Here is a 19,066-nt window from a genome sequence, read left to right as displayed (position 1 = left end):
CAAATGAATTCACTCCAGCTGCAGACAACGACGGCACGCATATGTCATTTCAAGTTGTATACAGATACAACTCTGTACAGGCTCAGCAACATACACTTGAATCAGTGCACTTTTTCTCTGACATTTCAACACTATGTTATCTGTCACATATACAAGTGTAAACAAAAGGACTCCATAAAGCCACCTGGAGAGTAGGTTGCCATTAGATCAATACCCACAAGTCCTGTCTGTTCTCTCGGAAGGCTAAGGATAGCTAGAAAAAAGAGAGCGATGAAGATGAGCAGCAGATTCTGCAGGTTGGGTTAAACAACCAGTCCGTGCCATTGTGTGGGTCTCAGACAACCAATGTTTGCCTTTGATTACAATTTGAAGGCAGATGTGACACTGAAAGAACTCTTTGTGGCTGGTTTGCTTGATGTGTTTGTGTATCTGTTCAATTCAAAGGTTAAAGCAAAAGCTAAGTGTAGGACGTTCATTGAGATTGCTAACAGACCTCTTGGCACTGATGATAGCCAACGTGTGCAGGCGAAAAGACTTACGATCACAGGTAAGAAATAATATGCGATGCAGGAAAAGAAAAGGTTAATGCGGCAGACTGACACGAGCAATCTATGAGTTAGCCTCGAGAGCAGGAGAATACGATTGAAGGAAGGGGACGGTCAGCTGAATATGTTCAACAAAAACAGATGCTGCCAGGCAGAGTTGAGAAGAGAGGGAAAAAGAGAAAGATGAGATATGATGGCAGTGACAATGTGGAGGAAGAAAGGAGGAAAACATTCATGCAAGATAAGAGTGAAGTTAAGAAAGAGAAGCAAGGTTGAGAGACATTTACATTTAGATACACAAGGGAGGAAAGAAAGACAGCAGTAAACAAAATGAGGCTTGAGCGTGCTCAACTGTGATACTCACATACATAAAATTGTACTTGTAGCATTGGGTAGCAATGCTGAAACTCGTTAATATGCAAAGTTTTAATTGTTGACATTGAGAAAAGTTATTTTTCAGAACAATTGGGATGGACATTTTTTTTATTATAATTATTATTCTGATGTGTAGAGAATAACAACAAAGTGTAGAAAGAGTGAGGGTGAATGACAGGAAATGATCTGGGAGAGAACTGAACCCAGACCTCTGCAGGAGGACTATAGCTGTCAGTGTATGTCATAAGTAATGCTTAGCATGCATACTGAGGTTTAGGTTTTCTTACTGAAATAGGAAAGAAAACCTAGTTTGTCCAAAGAACATTGGTGGGTGGTGGATATGTTATTAAAAACAACTTTATATATTGTAAAGCATTACTGGTGCCCTCACAAATGTGCAAGAGCATGTCATGTGCACAAATACACCTCCATATGACCTTGGATGCTGGCTTTCTCCTCTTAACACCAGAGAATATGGCAAAAAATAGAGATTAAGAAAAGCAGCTGATCTGCAAAATTATTAAAGTTTATTTTATTTGCATTTTACACATTTTAAACGTTTGAAAATGACAAAAAAAAGTTGTTTTTTTATTTTGATCATCACCAATTCCCTTGTTAAACATATCTATTCTTATTTTTTAGCCAACAGTTGGATGGAAACATTTTGCTTCTGGATTTAACAGGGAGTCAGTGAAGTGACGCTAAAATGGGAGAAATATGCTCTCTTTCTGGTTCCCTGTCAGTACTCGCGCTGCAACATTTTAGATCAACTCAAGGCTTTTCAGGGATTATGAATGGCAACAATCTAGCCTAGAAGTAAAAAGGCAGGAAGTAGTTTTTCAGCATCACTCTGAGACAGGATGTTTCTAATTCTAGAGATATCGTGCAAACATATTAAAGCAGTCCTACATATGTTTGATATTACATGGAAAAATATATCCAAGCTAAAAACCACTCCAAACCTCCTCAGCGTGTTTCTGGAGGCTGAGGTAAGAATTAGGATTTATTCACAATTTCACAACAACTGACAGAAACCTCTCACCAACCAGTCATGTGACCAGATGTTGCCTGGTGGTTGCCAATCAGTTTCTAGTTTCATGAGACTTAAATCTGATTCAGTGCGTAGAAAGAAAACAAAATGACATGTTGGATATATTGTGTGTCTGTGTATTGGTTTGGTGATTTTTGTTGAATCCCCTGTCTTTTTTTATACTTATCAGAACTGAGAATCTAAAGATAGATGGTGTCAGATACTGTCTAAGTTCTTAGGTCCTTTGAGACAAGCCTGTAAATTCTGGCTTGGCAAATAAACTTGACAGGACGTGACTGGATTCGGGTTGAATACCAAAGCAACTTCAGTGTCAGTGTTTTTCTTCTTTGGCACTTCTGAAAGGTGTGCGTTTGTATGGCAGCTGAGTGTCGGCTTCAGACGGGCGGCTATGTGGACGTGTGTGTATCCTTCTGTCTCTGCGGAGCTTCAGCCTTCATCTTGAAGCTATCCCAGTAGGTGGGGTCTTCGTCTGTTAGAGGTGAGGCTGAGTCGATGAGCTCTCTGAACGACAGCACGGTAAATGTGGTGGGCGGAAGAAGAGAAGGCGGACGAGGCTGTGAGGAACCAGGAAGAAAGTTAATATTGTTTATCCTACAGTATGATAGCTACTCTTACTATTGTAGCTAAGTTTTCTTTCTTTTTTTAATCTATTCATTCCAAGTTCACATTTTTTTAATGGAAAAGTTATGCCTCCTTACTGCAGGGCATGTGTTGTCTGCTGGTCCGAGTGCTACAGCAACATGATGATCAGCATCCAGTAAACTCTCCTGCAGAATGACACACAAATCCAAAAATATGCAGTCTGGATAGACTTTGGAACCAATCATTTTAGGGTGTTTGGCACAAAAAAGGGCACACAGTAATGCCAATAGAGAGAAAATCAATAATTTATTTGAGTGGTGAGGAAAACTAAATTTTAACAGGCAGAAACCTCCAACAGGCCATCGGCATCGATGCTTGGGGTAAGTGCAAAGACAAAAAACAAAATGCAGCAGTAAACACTCAGCAGGTTGGCGATGTGGCCAGTGATAGCTCATCGCTGCAGTTTCAAAGAGTTTCTGAAAAGTCAGAGAGGAAAGGAGACACAGAAGAAAAGTATGTGTGTGCACAAACTGCAGGGGAGACGACACAAACTGTAAATGCACTGAGAGAGAAAGGAAGATGTGAAGTGACCATTACGTCACAGCGTAGCTGGTTTACAGATGATATAGGGTCACCTGATCCAGGCCTAATGATAAGCTTATCAAAGAATAAAGTATTTAAGGTTAACATTAAAGAAGAGAGTCTGCATCACGACCTGGTTGTGTAGGAATGGAGCCTGACAGCTAAAGGCCTCCCGTGGTATTTTTGGAAGAGCCAGAAGTAAAGAGCAAAGTGCTCTACTGGGTACTATTAGATCTTTAAGATATGACGGAGTTTGGTCGTTAAGGGTTTTGTATGCGAGCAGGATTTTAAATTCCTTAAATCTGGAAAATATGATCTCTTTATAGTTTCTCTTAGTGCTTTTAATGGAACATGCTGGATCAGAGACGTTTTGAGTGAGCCTGGTAAAAACCCATGCACCAGGTCATCAGCTATGCTCTGTGACAGGATGTTCCTAATTTTAAAAGATGTCATGTTTTTTAAGGGCTTGAAAGAGATGACCTAGATCATTGTGGTGTGTTGTGTACCAATATGTTCTTGCTTTAAATATTTGTAACTTAGTGTCTGCTCTACGGCAAAGAAATGTACAGGTTAATAGGGGGAGCAGAGCAATGGCAGAAAGAGGAGTTCTTTGCTCTGTGAGGTGCACTCCTCTAATCTTCAGTTATCATGTTAGGCAGGATGAAGAAACACTCGAGAGCCCCCCCCCCCCCCCCCCCCCCAATCACAACCACTTGTATTTCTGTACGAGGCCACCTATGATTCTCTCTGAAGATGCTCTCAAGGGCATATTCACTGTGGAAATGTGCATCAAGGTCCCCTCTGCATAGCACCCAAGTCCTTTGAACCAATGTGTTAAACTTTCCTAAAAGCTGCTTCCAGCTTGTTTAATGCGATCCCAAATTATATGCAATGCATGGAAGCTCGCGTGGAGCTCGTCTTGTTTTGAGCTGACCTGATTTGTGACACATTACTTAATATAAAAAAACAAAAAATACACACACACACACACTCATGTTATCATCTTTGCACTTGAAACTAATCGGTCATCAGTTCTATAGCTGCATACAGTATTTCACTCTGTGTGGGAAGCAGCGATTGCTGAGGGCTGCGTGGCTGAGAGGAGGAGAGTCTACTGATAAAGAATAGCTCAGAGCAGCTCATTTCCAAAAAATGTAAGAAACAAACACAGAATAGCTTATTTTTATCTGTGTGTGTGTGAACTGAGCAAACATTTGTGAAGTGTGAACTAGCACAGCACTGATGCATTCGTGACACAAGTGGAAAATCCGGAAAAATGGAGCAATTATCAAATGGCATAGCAACATTTTAAACCTGAGAATAAAACCACAGACTACTTGGAAGCTGATGAGAGACAAAAATAGACTGAATTGTTGAGCTGTGACCTCTAATACACAAACCTCTAGATTTTAACAACATCTCTGGACTTTTCTTTTTCTTCACAACACCAGACTCACTTCGAACACCCAGTCCTCTTCTTCTTCCTCATCTAGATGCATCTTGGTCTGGTGCAGTACCCGGTCCTGTGTGAGCGGCTCAGACGGCAGGTGAAACTCCACCCTCTGCAGGTTGAAGCCCAGACCGGTGCCGATGGCTTTGATGAAGCTCTCCTTCAGGGCCTTGATGGAAAGGGAAGAAACCCGATCAGCTGCATGCAGAAAATGATGATCTGTGTGTATGCGTGTGTCTTCATGTGTGGGATGGTGTGTGTGTATGTGGTGGAGGGTGTTTTGGCTAAGAAGAAACACCACTTAAAACCGCAACAGATGGGAGTTTGTGCACACATGTTTATCAGAGTGCACACCAAAGAAGGACATTGTGTGTCAGTGTGTGTGTGTGTGTGTGTGTGTGTGTATCCAGCCAAAACCGACCATGCACGACAACCAATAAGCCACAATAACACTATTACAAGGCTAATCGCTATGGCAACCGTTGAGCTCTGCCATTAGTCAACAGTGTGGTGGTGATATCAGTGCTTGACGTCTCTGTGCCACCCTCTCAATCGCACAAAATCTTTACTTAGCTCCACTGTTGCTTTTGCTGACCATCTGTGTGTGTGTGTGTGTGTATTAGAGAGAGAGGGAGCGAGAGAGTGTGAGTGCATGCAAGAAAATGAGAGCGAAAGGAGGCAAAAACCAAAGAAAATGAAATGAAAGCGCACGTCTCCGATGACAGCATGCAGCGATGCAGCGGGGCAGCGTTTGAGAAACAAATTTGCACATGTATGTAAAAAAATACAAGTGTGTGTCGCCTCAGAGGACAGCGGCAATGTTACGTTCTCCCTGTGCTTTCTTCTGTTACACACACAGGGCACAAGGTAGTATGGTTGCCATGGTTACCCAGTGGCGGTAGAACGCGGCGAGTTGCTGGTGCTCCGAGCCGGCTGATTGGATGGCGCTCCACTCGTGCGCTGTAAACTGACGAGTCATAATGCGGAAAAACTCCAGCACAGAGCTGCAACCTGGAGCGAATGAAAGAGGTGCGGGGACAAAAAAAATACAAAACCAAAACAGGAGGGGAAGAGAGAATGGATGAAAAATTATAAATGAGGGGAGGAGAATGAGGGAGGTGATGGAAAAGAAAAACAGTAATATTCAAACACAGCCTGTGTTTGATGGAAGTGTTTCGCACATTTGAATTCTGTGGTCACACAGAAATCCAAATTTACACACACAAACAGCCTTGGCCTAGTCAATACTGTATATATATGGTGCAGCAGCGACCCCTTGTGGTGGAATTTCATAGCTAAACGAGTCCAAAAATGTAGTCATTTCATATATTGGCACAGGTTTATCCTAACCAGGGAACCACAGTGTTTACCTGGCATGGCGGTCTTCATGATATCCACCCCGACCTGCCTCCCCTGCTCTGCAGCAAGCACTGCGTAGTCCCCTTGGTGGGAGAGATTGAAACTCCAGGCCAGATCTGACTCTGAACTGACCTGTAAGGAGAAGGATTATATGTTTGAATGTATCAAAATAAATGAAGTCTATACTGAGCTTGACAAAAATCCAGTATTTGGGCCACGCTGACCCTCCCTGCACTGTATTATAGATCTATTTCTGATATATTTCTGATATATCAGATTTATATCTGATTTTTAGTTACTTGTGCTGGAACACTTGTAGTTTAGTGAAATGACAATGCAGTGAAGTAAAATGCTGCAGTATATGCAGACTTTGAACTTTATGGAAAAAAGGAGTGAACCTTGCCAGGTGTTGCCAGGTAAGGTTTGCCTCTGGGAGATCGCTCCAGTCTGATCTCTGACCATGGGATCCCCATCTTCTCACACACAAGCCTCCTTAGCAACAACCGTCCAGCCTGTTGAGGCAACAGAGACGCAAAGACAGCTGTATAAACTTTTCAGAATAATTAAGGGAGCACTTGATGATAACAGCAGAATACAAAGTTTTATAAACTTTGGGGACATCACTCTGTCCAGGTAATAAACATAAACTACTTTTGATTGCTTTGGTGCAAATTAAAGTGACAACAGGTGTACTGGAGATACAATATGCAACATATTAATGGCATTTCAGGTTGGGGCCACAGACTGCTGCTCTCTACTTTTACTTCAGTTTAGCTTTTTTTTTTTTTTTTACCAGTGTCCTTATCACTGCTGGTAGCTTGAGACAGGCTCTCATGACACTGTCTCTCTTCACAGATGAGAGCAGATTTGCACTAAGCACATGTGACAAGATGTGAAAATATCTGGAGATGCCATGGCAAGCGATACGCTGCCTGAAACACCATCTGTGAAGAGAACAGGGCGCCCTGCCAGTTCTGGTGTTCTCTGGCAAGAACCTGTGAGGAAGGTCCCGCTAAAGACCGTTAGGCCCTCATGCCACCGGAAACCTGTAGGAGTAAACCTGCTGGGCGTCATTCTGTAAGTCTCTGCTTTGCACTAAGTTCAATTCAATTTAATTTTATTTAAATAGTGCCAAATCACACCAACAGTTGCCCCAAGGCGCATTCCAGGTCTATTCAAAATACACGAAAAGCTGTGAGATGTGTTTTATTGTGTTAAGTAGGTAATGCGGAAAAAAGAAAAATCACAGCCATCTTGTGGTCATAATCAAGACACACTGGTCTTCCCAACAGAAGTTAACTTTACAGATTTAAAGTATCGCTACAGGTATCGGCAACACTGGCTCTTTGTTTACTTGGCTCTTGGCCGATACCAAGAATCGGTAAAGTTTAGTTTTGGACTCACCATAGCTGACTTTGCATCCTTGGCGAACACAAACTGCCCGATCCGATCTTTCTCCTCCCGCTGGATGCAGCGAGCAGCGAACAGCCAGTCTGACCTGCCCGGCGTCCACGATCCGCAGCGGAAAGCCCACCGGACGGAACCCATCTCCTCGCCCCCTGCTCCACCTCTGACATCCGGGCTCCTTCACCGCAACTTCGGGCTGCTTACGAGCTGCTAATGAGCTAAAGTCAGCGCGGCGTCTTCGAATGTAATGTTCAGAGACGTGCGGATTTTCGCCCAACAGACTTTCCTGTTTACATTTCGGAGTTGACAGCGGTGCACATGCCCGGAAGAGCCCGGCCTGATTCAATGTCGTCATAAGTGGGCGCGGTGGAGGATTAACCAATAGGAGCAATTAAAATGGCGCGTCACTGGCGGTAACTTCAAATGTTTCAATAACATTGGAAATACGACAACACTACGATTCAGTTTCAATAAATTACCCCCATCCCCGTGCAATACAATGACAAAAGTAGAGACGATGTCCGAATGAGATAACACCAAGTGCTTTTGTTTTATTTAGGTCTAAATGTCAAGTCTAAATCTCTCGAACCTTAATCGTCTTTACAGCTTTGAAACCTTAGTCTCTCCCGTTTCAGACGGGGCGATGAACGCAGCATTAAAATTGCATTTTAAACGGTGCTGTTTGGATTGCGGTTTTTCTGTGTGATTAAGGTGAGTTGTTTTTACTATTATTACCAGTGGTGTTTTATTGGAGGAGCTGACGAGATGCAGAAAAAACATGAAATTTATGACTGTTCTGACAAAAATGTGCTGAGCCTCTCTGGTTACTGATGCCTTGTAGTCATCCAAAAAAAAAAAAAATCGTAATTTCAACGATTTGGAAGGTTAAAGAGGGAAAAATGTTTAACCTTCGAGGTTTATCCATTTATATATTTATTTATTTATTTACATACAACTAGGTCTTTCTTGTGTTCTTGTGCGATAAGGTAACGCATTATCATAGTAAAATTCTTGTTACAACACAGTATTGTATGTTAATTATAGACAGATAGTGACGACTCGCAGAGTATAGAGATGTTTGATGTGCTTCAGAGACACGTGAGGCATGAGCAGTGTTCCTACCCATCAGTATTCATCATAGTTACGAGCGATCTCAGTATTTGCCTGTCTTTAGATTGAAAGGTGGCCTGTAGCTGATTGTCCAGCTCCAATCCAAAATTAGGGCAACTGATTAAAAAAACCCCTTAGAGTAAATTAAAATACTCAACATGTGTTTTTTTTATCTATAAAAACGCCCCCCAAACTAACTCATTCCGCTTAATATACAGATTAGTTCATAGTATTTGTATGATGACGCAATCGGTGTAATTTTGCCTCTCCATGCAATCATGGTGTATTTTAAATCAAACAATCAAAATGTGATAGAATTACAGACTTTCATCCTTAATCCAAGGGATCTAACAAAAGTACTGCATTAACTATAGGTATACACAGTCTTTCAATTTAAGTGGCTCAAATGTAATTTGTAACATGACTGACAATAAGTTTTATGGCCAGCTGAGAGAGAGTCATAACTTAAGGGTCTGCTGTGGTACATCAAAAAAAGAAAAGAATAAATACACTGAACAGCCCAGCAACATCAAAAAGCCTGAAAAACCATAGAAAACCACTGAAGTGAATGATGACAGAATTACTTTTATAGTTAAGAAAAACTGCTTTACAAATCCAAACAAGTCAAGAACATTCCTGAGGAGGCAAAAGTATCATTGTCAGTTACAATAAAGAGACACCTTCATGAATGGAAATACAGAGGTCTCTACAGTAAGGTCCAAACCACTGGTTACACCGAAGAAGAGGAAGGTCAGATTGGACTTGACCTGAAAATACCCGAATAGAAGGTAGAGATCCGAAGTGTACATGGGCATGTATGGCTGCCAGTGCAACCAGGTGACTAGTGTTTACTGATGATGTGTGTGAAGTGTACATGGCTGTACTCTCTGCTCAGATTCCACTAATGCAACTGTAGGTGGCTGTATAAACTAAATCGTGTTATCTGCTTTCTTTTTCGTCTTTTACACAGGGCTAAACAAGAAGAAGGGCTAAAGAACACTTTCACCCTGTGATGCTTCTCTACACGTGAGATTACCTGGCAGCAGCCCATTCCAGGAGAAGTTGGACTGCAACCTGAAGCCTTCTTATAATATTAATAATAGCTTGTGTCTTATTAAAAGAAAAAGTGAACCCTCCAGTCAAACTTGAGCAAAGCAGGGAAGGATTTGATGACTTATACCTCCAGTCTACCAGATCAACGCATTTCTTTCCAGCTAGCATTTCTTTAACCCCCAAGCCTTAAATGTCCTTACTTAGATACTCCCAGGTGGAAAACTTTAAAGAAGCTGCTACAAACGGAGCCACGGAGGAATTCCTCCCCGGTGTAAACTGTTGCGCTGCTGAAGGACAGCTAAGCTACAGCAAACTTCCACACTTCTCTCTATTTGAGGACTGAGTTTCCCTTTTACACTGAACTGTGACCTGTCTCTTTACACCTCTGTTTCAGTCCTTTCCCTCTGATACCTTCTTCCATATCTGTGCCTCTCTTTCTCATAACTTCACTCCTGTTTTTCCAGTTGTCTCTCTTGACTTGTTTTTCTTGCTCTCTACATTTCTGGGGGCTTCTGTCCCACTCCTTGCTGCCACACTGGATTTCTTGCAAATGAAGCACCTGAAGAGGAAGAGGAAGAGCAACTACAGCGTGAGGGAAACACAAACTCTCATCAGGGAGATCCACAAGAGGAGAGACGTATTGTTCTCCAGACAACAGGTGGAGATTCTTTTCTTTTCTTTTCTTTTCTTTTCTTTTCTTTTCTTTTCTTTTCTTCTTGATTTTATCCACAGAAAAATGCATACACAGCTCTCTTTCCTCGGAAGTCTGAACCAAGGTGCGGAAAATGACAAAAACAGCAGCACAAACCATTCAGATAATTTTGCCATCTCGCCCGCCTGTGTTTAGTCAGCTCCAATTTATATTGGTCTAAATTAAAACATCTAGAGGCTGTAAATAATGAACAAAACGATGACTCCAAGGTTTGAACTGGTTACATTACCGTTGCTGCCACTAGAGAGCACTGACATGTCTGTTTTTCAGCTGCAGGATGTCCTGTGTGTTGCACCCTGGACACATTTCTGCTTATACATAACAGTCATATTTTAATCTCCCTAATGAAATCAGTAGAAGAGGTTAAGAGGGCAGAGTTGAAAAAATGTTTTAATAACTTCATGCTGACTATGTCACCTGTACACTCTGCCCCAGTGTTCGCTTTCTTCTTCCCAATGAAGAGAGGGTAATTAGTTTCAATGGCACAGGAGAATTTAATTTGTGCAGTCACTTTCTTTTCCATTCAGTAAACTAGTGTCATATTATTTGCCTCTTTGAATGAAACAGTTTAACTGCTGGTCTTTCTTCTTTAATAGAACACAGCCATTAATGAGCTGAAGAGGCAAGCATGGGAGGAAGTGGCACAAGGTGTGAATGCCCTGGGAGAGGGGGAGCTACGCACTGCTGCCGAGGTGTGTTTGTCTCCATTCAGATCGTATCGTTGCTTCTGTGGACCCAGTTGTGATTTTTAAAGCAGCCTTACCTTTCTGATGTGCAGGTGAAGCGTCGTTACCTCGACTGGCGTGCGCTTACGAAGAAAAAACAGTTGCAGACTGAACTCTCTCTCTCTTCCTCGCCCCCCTCTTTGGCCATTAAGACTGAGTATGGAAATTCCTCTCCAGAGCACGAGGCGCCTTCTTTGGGATCTGGTTGTGACCAGCTGCTTGACCTCTCGGGCTTCCCAAAGGACTGGCACTGTGACTGGCCGGAGATGGTGGCTCTCAGCGGGTCGAGCGGGCAGGCCGTGGGGGCACTGCCGGGAGTAAAGATGGAGGACGATGTCAGTGAATACAGAGTAACAGTGTGTGTGTGTTTCTCTCTGTAGAGCAGCCATCAAAGCTTAGAGTCTGTTAAATCATCATTTCATGTATATGCACACTGATTATTTTGTAAAAATATGCTCTTTAATACAGAGCTGCTAATATTATGAGAAGACAAACAGCCTATGTTGAAATTCAAGTGTTGCTAATGTGTAATTAGTCAAATTAATGTCCTTACCAGCCATTACTTAATACACATTATGCAGCTCAAGTGTCTCTAGTCAGTCCAGTCTGTTGATTGTACTCCTGCAGGTTCACAAGGTAGAGACTAAATTAAATTAAGCACGTGTTAATTAATTAGGATATAATTGAAGACTGACATTTAAATATTACTTTTCTGTGATTACATTAAGATCTGCTTTTAGATCAAATCTCACTGGTCACTCTTATCTTATGAGACAACGCTTCCTGTTACAGCAGCTAAAGAGTTAGTATATGCAGTATACGCTATATAGTGTTCATTCATCTGCCTTCAAAAAGATATAAACTTGAGAAAAATCCCATTTTAAACCCATCCATAGGGTTTAATATGATGCCCATCCAACCTTGGAAGCGGCCATCCCCAAACTGCTCCTACAAAGTTTGGAGCATGAAATTGTCCAAAATGTCTTGTTCTTTTCACTATTTTAAGGGGCCGAGCCCAACTCCTGGAAAAGAACATGTCTCTGCTGATCTAGAGACCAGTGCTGGTGTGCTTTACACCACTGCAGCCGACGCTTTGCTTTGCACTTGGTGATGTGAGTTGCTCGGACATGGAAACCCATTCCATGAAGCTCTCTACACACTATTCTTGAGCTAATCTGAAGGCCACATGAAGTTTGGAGATCTGTAGCGATTTACTCTGCAGGAAGTTGGCGACCTCTGCGTACTATGCGCCTCAGCATCCACTGACTCTCCTCTGTGATTTTACGTAGCCTACGTAAAATGAGTTACCATCGTTCCCAGTTGCTTCCACTTTGTAATAATGCTGGGGCGATCGTGGCTCAAGAGTTAGGAGTTCGCCTTGTAATCGGAAGGTTGCCGGTTCGAGCCCCGGCTCGGACAGTCTCGGTCGTTGTGTCCTTGGGCAAGACACTTCACCCGTCAGTCACTTCACCGGGTCAGAGGGCCCGGTGGCGCCAGTGTCCGGCAGCCTCGCCTCTGTCAGTGCGCCCCAGGGTGGCTGTGGCTACAATGTAGCTTGCCATCACCAGTGTGTGAATGTGTGTGTGAATGGGTGGATGACTGGATATGTAAAGCGCTTTGGGGTCCTTAGGGACTAGTAAAGCGCTATATAAATACAGGCCATTTACCATTTACCATAATAATGCCACTAAAAGCTGACTGTGGAATATTTACTAATGAGGAAATTTCACCACTCGACTTGGAATTCAAAGAGCTCCTGAGAGCGAGCCATGTTTGTAGAGTCAGTCTGCATGCCTAGGTGCTTAATTTATATACCTGTGGCCATGGAAGTGATCAGAACTCCTGAATTCAATGATGTGGATGGGCGAGTGAAATTTTTTTTTTGCCAATATAGATATTTATACATCTCAAAAATTCTCCAGTATTTTGTGTCTTTGGTTGATTTAATACTGCCTTATAATATAAAACTGCACGATATCTAGTATAGCGGTACATATTATCAGCCAGAGAATCTGCAGTAATAAAAGAAGTGATGATGGTTTGTGTGCAGACCGTGAAATAATCAGCTCAGCACATGAAACCATCAAATGTAGTCGCAGAGATTTAGTTTAAAAATAATTTGGGGATAAACTCTCAGCCAGAAATCCAGATTGATGACTCAGAATAGCTCATGACTGTATTTAATGCTGTATCATTTATATAAAAACAAGAAAATAACTCAGGAGAAATTAGGATCCCCCATTTACCTCAGTGCTTCTTGAGCGCATCTTTCTTTGGGTTTATTTGTGAAGGCTTGCTTCAGAGTCTCCTGTGAGAATTAGAAATAAGTGTGGCGTTCGCTTTAGTTATGCCGACCCAGAGGAGCTCCTCGTCCTGCTGATACCAAACACATCCAATAGTTAAGGTGTTGCTACAGTTGATGCACATCTGCAGGCCACTTTGCACCCCAGCTCCTCATTTTCATGCTGTCTGACTTAATCAATTTCATGTCTGCGACCACTGATGTCTGCAGCGTTCTGCGCTGAAAGCCTTGCTGCTGATCTCCCCACTGGTTATCCACATATGTGTGAAAACCTGTTAAATGATGACTCTCTCTCTCTTTCTCCTTCCCTCTAGCTGGATGGGGATGTGGGAGATGGAGAAATGGATGATGATGATATTCCCTCTCTCCTTTGTGACATCGAGGCATGTGTAGAGGGGCATGATACTGATGTTTATTCCCACAATGACTTGGGCATGCCCAGCCCCTCCAAGGATCCGACTTCCACCACCAGCAGAAATCTACTGCTGCCCGGTGGCCTGATGGGAATGCTGGGTGAACTCAGCAGTGACGAGAACATAGGAGCAGGGTGTCTGGTTGCTGTTGAGAAACATCGTCTGGAGCTAGAGAAACAAAGGCTGGCTGTGGAGACTGAACGCCTGGTGGTGGAGAAAGAGCGGCTATTGGTGGAGAAAGAGCGACTTCGTCAGACAGAGGTGGAGAGAGAGCGGCTGCAAATAGAGAAGGAGAGGTTACATGTGGAGAGAGAGAGGCTGAGACTCATGCGTGTTGGCCAATCAGAGTACGTCAACTCTTCTTTTAACCTGCCGCCGCAACAAGGCCCAGTCCTTTCCTCTCGTTCGTCCTTATCCTCAACTCATGATGGACAGAGGGAGAAGGGAGTGTCGGCGGCGGACTTGGAGGCAGCGAAGTTAAATCTGGAGAAGGAGAGACTGCAGCTGGAGAAGGAGAGACTGCAGTTCATCAAGTTTGAGGCTGGCAGGTTGCAGATTGAGAGAGAGCGCCTGCAAGTGGAGAAAGAGAGAATGCAGCTCCACAAGGACCATTTGTCAGTAAAAATCTGATAAGAGTGAGAAAAAGAGGGTAGATGAGCAGGGTGAATAAATTAGATGTCTCCAGATCACTATTGGTACTAGCAGCAGATTTTTCACAGACATACTGTCTACGTTTGGTGCGAGACACTTTAGTGATCTTTCCTAAATGGCCAAGAAGAAGCCCGAGAACAGTGCCTTAGGGTGTAATATTTGTTCGGCACAATCAGCGGCCAAATGCAACAACTGTTGGCTGATGTTCAGCACTCCAGTTCACAGAAATGTGCTGTGGAAGATGTTAAATAAATACTGGGCTGTTAGTGCAATTAATCTTTATTGGTGCAGAAATATTTAAGTATATATATGAAATAGTGCTATTGTACTATAACTCCTATATCCCTAACCCTTGCCTATCTATTACTGAAAAACAAATAGTTCAGTCACACTACAGTAAGCATATGATGGTAACCTCCTTGCATCTAGGAAAAAATGGTGGTTGCGTTATGATTACATTGAATATTTTGCATTTGGTAAACAACTGCAAATAGCTGCGACGAACTGGTCACATAGAAGGTAAGTGTGCAACTCCACCTACCTCTGGTTGGCCACTTTTGGTTGCAAGGTGATTGCTGATAATCTGTTTTGGTGGTTTTTTCCTTTGTCTGTGCCTTTAAGTCTTTGCAGGTCCCTGAGTGGATGAGCTGACGGCTGCTGATTGGTCCGCGATCATGTGGTCGCATTCAAAATCCCTCCACCAGCAGTTGTCCCTGGGCAGCCACTGACAGCAGCAGCAGACCTGACCCTGGCCTCCAAAACCTGAGACATTTTTGCCTGTGACTTTGTGCGACTTTTCTCAGTTCTGTATATAGTGTGTACATTAGTTTTCATTGTAAATAGCACATTGTAAATAGTAGTGATGGGCAGATGAAGCCCCATGAAGCACTGAAGCTTTTCATCCAATTGGTTCACCCCAACGCGAAGCTTCATGAAGCTTCATTTGCTCTAGCAGGACACCTACTGGACGTAAAAATAATAGCTGGCATGAATTTGAAGAGTGTGGCATTTTGCACACAGCCTGTAAATGTCAACAACAAAAGGAGTGTGTAAAACATGTATATTGTAGTGATGGCAGTATACTGTGTATATTTATAGTGGCAGTATGGGAAATGATTATTTGGAAATGCTTGAAATGGAAATGATCATTTACTGTGAGGTGAGGTGTGGTTGGGGTGTGGACAGTGGTTGTGCTTTTGTAACGTTGAGGTATGGACAGCTACACACTGAGGCTTTGAGCCTCAGTCCTGCCTGTTCACATTTTATTCTGTAAAAACAAAATTTTCACTGCTTTTATGACCTTTCTAGTGGGGAGAACATAGCTAGGATTTAATGATTTAACAAATCTTTTGAATCCTTTGTCCTCCACAATGCTAAATAGCTGGGAGTCCTCAATCACCATGCTGACCAGGTCTTCATCTATTTGAGATTGTTCTCCTGAGGAAAGACAATAAAGATAAAGCACAAATATAAATATCACACACGTAACTTATAACAGTTGTATAATATTGTTATATCATTTAGTAACATTACTGCATCCTATATTATCATTGCATTTGATGGCTCACCTGGTCTTGCTCCACAATCGGTGTCCCCCTTATTCTCATGCAAAGCTCTGTAGTGCCTAAGCATGGATGAGGTGTTGTTGTTGTTATATCCCAGCTCCCTGGCACATAGCAAACACTTCACCTTGTACAAAAGTAAAGACAGCTTAACATAAATTGTATTGCACCATCAGTATCATGAAAATACATCTTCTGTAGAAATTTACATACCTTGTTGGGAGGAATAAGAGCAAAATGTTCCCACACAGGGGAGGACATCCTCCTCTTCTTAGCTGGCTCCATTCTCTCCTGACTTTCTCTCCTCACTCTCATAAACCTCCAAACGGTCTCCAAACTCTCACTAACCGCAACTCTCCATCAAACACCCACATTTTTGAATGAAGTCTGAGGGGTTTATATCGCTGTCATATCTCGCGGCAAAGTTCGAACCACTTCATGAACCAGTCACGTGGTACAGCCGGGCAGCGAGGCTTCGGACGTCATCATTTTCAGCTCCTCCCATAAATGAGGCAAGCCTCGATACGCGCTTCGCGGAAACGCCCCCTCCATTACTCGACACACGCTCCGAAGCCTCGATACAGAACGTCCCATCACTAGTAAATAGCACTGGAACAGAAGGGGTGAGCTGCCTTATTGTTTTCCTTGCACTGTTTTCTCCTGTTTATTTCAGTTAGGGAGCACTTGTGTCATCGATCCATTGATCCATCCATCCATGTTCTTCTACTTATTTGAGGCTGGGTTGCAGGGACAGCAGCCTAAGAAGAGAAGCCCAGGCCTACCACACCGAGATGTTCCCAGGCGAGCTGAGCGATATAATCTCTCCAGTGTGTCTTGGGTCTACGCCGAGGTATCCTCACGGCAGGATGCCAACACCTTGCCTGGTTGGGTGTAGTGTACATTGGGTAGCCTCAGCCAAGAGGACTGATCCCCAGTTACTTCTGTCATTTTGAAGTTAAATCACCATGTTACAGCAACTAAACCAACAATTGTGGAGGAATTTTTATATTATATTTGGACTGTGAATGTAAGTAGTGATTGTGAATTTCTGTTTAATGTGAAATTTTGTGTATGTAGAGGCTCACAGATTCAGTTTCCACCTGTTTATGACAGTTAATCACAGATTCTGTTAATTCATTTATAAATTGACAGCAGACTGACTCTGTCCTTTTGCTTTTCTTTTTGCCGTCTTGACGTACTAAATTTGTTCTAATGTCAGTCAGATGACACCTGACTGCGTGCAGACATGGTCCCTGTCAGTCATTTTAAAGGCAGCAAAATTGCATGGTCATTGCACACGGTCACAATAATTTGCGGCGTTCTGCGATCTCCAACCACCGTTTTCTCTAGTGTAACTGTAACAAAAAGCACACAACTTTTGTTGTACAGAAAAAATTTAGTTCACAGAAGACAAACACGATTGACAATAATATTTTAAGTTGATATCTCACCTTTTCACAGGCTTTTAGATACTAATATCACTACCACTGATCCAACACGAGTCACACCACAACCCTGATACTGAGAAACCTAAATGGAATTCAGCTATTGCTGATTTTATACACCACACATCTGTATTCCTCCTACTCATGTCAGGAAGGACTTTGCAAGATTTTTAAAGGAATTTCTGATCAGCAAGTTTGATGTGCATGCTAAAAAAAATACTGTAAGTGAAGTAATGAAAGTTTTGCTGTAAACATGCTGTAAAGTATTACTGGCTTTGAAGACTGTAATCCATACTGTACTAAAAGCTGTGTCATCTGTAACATCAATGACACCAAACACAAGCTTTTATATTGAAAATTATAATAATAGTCATCATAAATATTGTTACTTTTTCCTAATGTTAGATATTTTTTTCTTATGTTGATTTATATTTGACATTCAATCATAGTATGAATATGTTATTATATAAAACTAAAGTCTACGGAGCCCAAATTCATGAAACTTTCTTTGAACACAGGCAAAGAAAAGGTTAAATATCGGGGTGTAGGTCTGGGTCAATTAAAATAACAAAATCTGGGTATTGGACTTTGTGGAGAATGCATTACAAGTGCGTCTTTTTAAAATATTTTCCTGAAATTGTGCCTTTTTGCTAAAATACTTGTTGATAAAGAGAAATTTCAAAAATTGTGGTGCTCAGAATGAAACAAAATCTGTTATACATCCAGATCCTAAAGTGCTGCTTCTGATGATTAAGCTGTGAGGGCCCTTTCATGTCTTTATGCATAACGACAAAAGAGAATAATAAGAAAAAATGCAAAAGTTTTTACTCTTCTGCACTGATGCTCTTTAAGAAGAAGGGACAATTGCTGAAATGTCCCTGATGCGCCTCTCAAAAACTGCAACTTTTGAGGACTTTACTAAATCTGATGTAACCTGGTGACACTTGAAAGTGAAACATTTAAGTTCATAAGAAAGACCTTCATTATCACCCGAGGGCTTACACAAACAAAGACACACATTCAAAGCGAGGTGGTCGAGGCCGACAGATCAAATCACAAAAGGCTAGTTTACTTCTCGGTCCCATGGTTTATACTCGTCTCTACTTGAGAGAGGAAAGCCTCATTCAAAAGGCTCTGCTTTATCTTTAGACGTGATCTGAAAATCCACTGTGTTGATTCAAAGAGTCCCTCAGCACTGAAGTCATATATTGAGTCAACTGACTGCTGTCTAGACTGTGTGAGCTTATTAGAGGAAAAAAAACAATACAATATTTCCTTCCTGATATCGTGTTAACTTTACTTGACCTTATTCAGTGATGCAGCCCATTATATCAGGTTAACAGATATTACACATTTATAACCTTTCTGAAAAAAAGAAAAGAAATAAAAGTGAGAGAGCGCTGTTAGCGTTGTGAAGGTAAAACACTGTGCACAGACTGAGATGCCCGCAGGTCCTGTGGCAGACTGTTTCACAGGTGGCGAGGATAAAAACTAAAAGCTGCCTGCCCAGAGGTCACAGAGCTCGCGACAGCTCAAAGATCTGTGTCCAAGGATTTCAGGGGTCTAATACCTTAAAATCAGCTGTTTCAAGATTTGAAAAACAGTGGATGGACTTTAGAGGTAATCTCAGGTTTTTCTTCTCAGACTTGCTGTAAGAGCTCTCGTTGGCAGTCTATAAAAGAGAGAAGAGATATTACGAAGCCAATCTGATTAGTAATGAAAGTGAACATTCTGCCCGTCTA

The 19,066-nt window shown here is 42.2% G+C and overlaps 2 protein-coding genes across 5 annotated transcripts; one reads left to right on the top strand and one right to left on the bottom strand.

The window, feature by feature from the left end:
* Positions 1 to 1,548: 1,548 nt before the first annotated feature.
* On the bottom strand, positions 1,549 to 7,696 carry aasdhppt (aminoadipate-semialdehyde dehydrogenase-phosphopantetheinyl transferase). The gene is made up of 7 exons (XM_086261385.1): positions 7,349 to 7,696; positions 6,343 to 6,456; positions 5,956 to 6,076; positions 5,475 to 5,596; positions 4,593 to 4,754; positions 2,670 to 2,738; positions 1,549 to 2,525 (listed from the first exon to the last, which is right to left on the bottom strand). Exons 1-7 carry the CDS (start codon positions 7,490 to 7,492, stop codon positions 2,358 to 2,360), a joined length of 900 nt encoding a protein of 299 aa, XP_086117511.1. The 5' UTR covers positions 7,493 to 7,696; the 3' UTR covers positions 1,549 to 2,357.
* On the top strand, positions 5,436 to 17,040 carry msantd4 (Myb/SANT-like DNA-binding domain containing 4 with coiled-coils). Of its 4 annotated transcripts, XM_086261383.1 has the most exons (8): positions 5,436 to 5,614; positions 6,800 to 7,021; positions 9,432 to 10,172; positions 10,823 to 10,918; positions 11,005 to 11,286; positions 13,568 to 14,836; positions 14,939 to 15,131; positions 16,553 to 17,040. In XM_086261383.1, the coding sequence occupies exons 3-6, from the start codon at positions 10,065 to 10,067 to the stop codon at positions 14,294 to 14,296; spliced, it is 1,215 nt and encodes a 404-aa protein (XP_086117509.1). In that variant the 5' UTR covers positions 5,436 to 5,614; positions 6,800 to 7,021; positions 9,432 to 10,064; the 3' UTR covers positions 14,297 to 14,836; positions 14,939 to 15,131; positions 16,553 to 17,040. The 4 variants fall into 4 exon arrangements, with proteins under 4 accessions (XP_086117509.1, XP_086117508.1, XP_086117506.1 ...); XM_086261382.1 differs by having other exon boundaries at positions 13,568 to 15,119; XM_086261380.1 differs by having other exon boundaries at positions 13,568 to 15,131.
* Positions 17,041 to 19,066: the final 2,026 nt, after the last annotated feature.

The sequence above is a fragment of the Aulonocara sp. 'chitande type north' Nkhata Bay genome, linkage group LG14 (genome assembly GCF_057382095.1).
Source record: "Aulonocara sp. 'chitande type north' Nkhata Bay isolate Kocher_YH1m ecotype deep benthic linkage group LG14, A_spYH_male_GT1.1, whole genome shotgun sequence".
Classification (NCBI taxonomy): domain Eukaryota; kingdom Metazoa; phylum Chordata; class Actinopteri; order Cichliformes; family Cichlidae; genus Aulonocara; species Aulonocara sp. 'chitande type north' Nkhata Bay.
Note: the sequence above shows the minus strand (reverse complement) of the source record. Positions and strands in the feature narration are given on the sequence as shown.

Coding starts and splice junctions, on each gene's coding strand:
- aasdhppt (XM_086261385.1), bottom strand. CDS start 7,492: ATGGGTTCCGTCCGGTGGGCTTTCCGCTGCGGATCGTGGACGCCGGGC. Junction 6,077..6,342: donor ACCTGGCAACACCTGGCAAG/GTTCACTCCTTT, acceptor TTCTCCTTACAG/GTCAGTTCAGAGTCAGATCT. Junction 4,755..5,474: donor CCGCGTTCTACCGCCACTGG/GTAACCATGGCA, acceptor CTTTCCATCAAG/GCCCTGAAGGAGAGCTTCAT.
- msantd4 (XM_086261383.1), top strand. CDS start 10,065: ATGAAGCACCTGAAGAGGAAGAGGAAGAGCAACTACAGCGTGAGGGAA. Junction 10,173..10,822: donor TATTGTTCTCCAGACAACAG/GTGGAGATTCTT, acceptor CTTCTTTAATAG/AACACAGCCATTAATGAGCT. Junction 11,287..13,567: donor GAGTAAAGATGGAGGACGAT/GTCAGTGAATAC, acceptor CCTTCCCTCTAG/CTGGATGGGGATGTGGGAGA.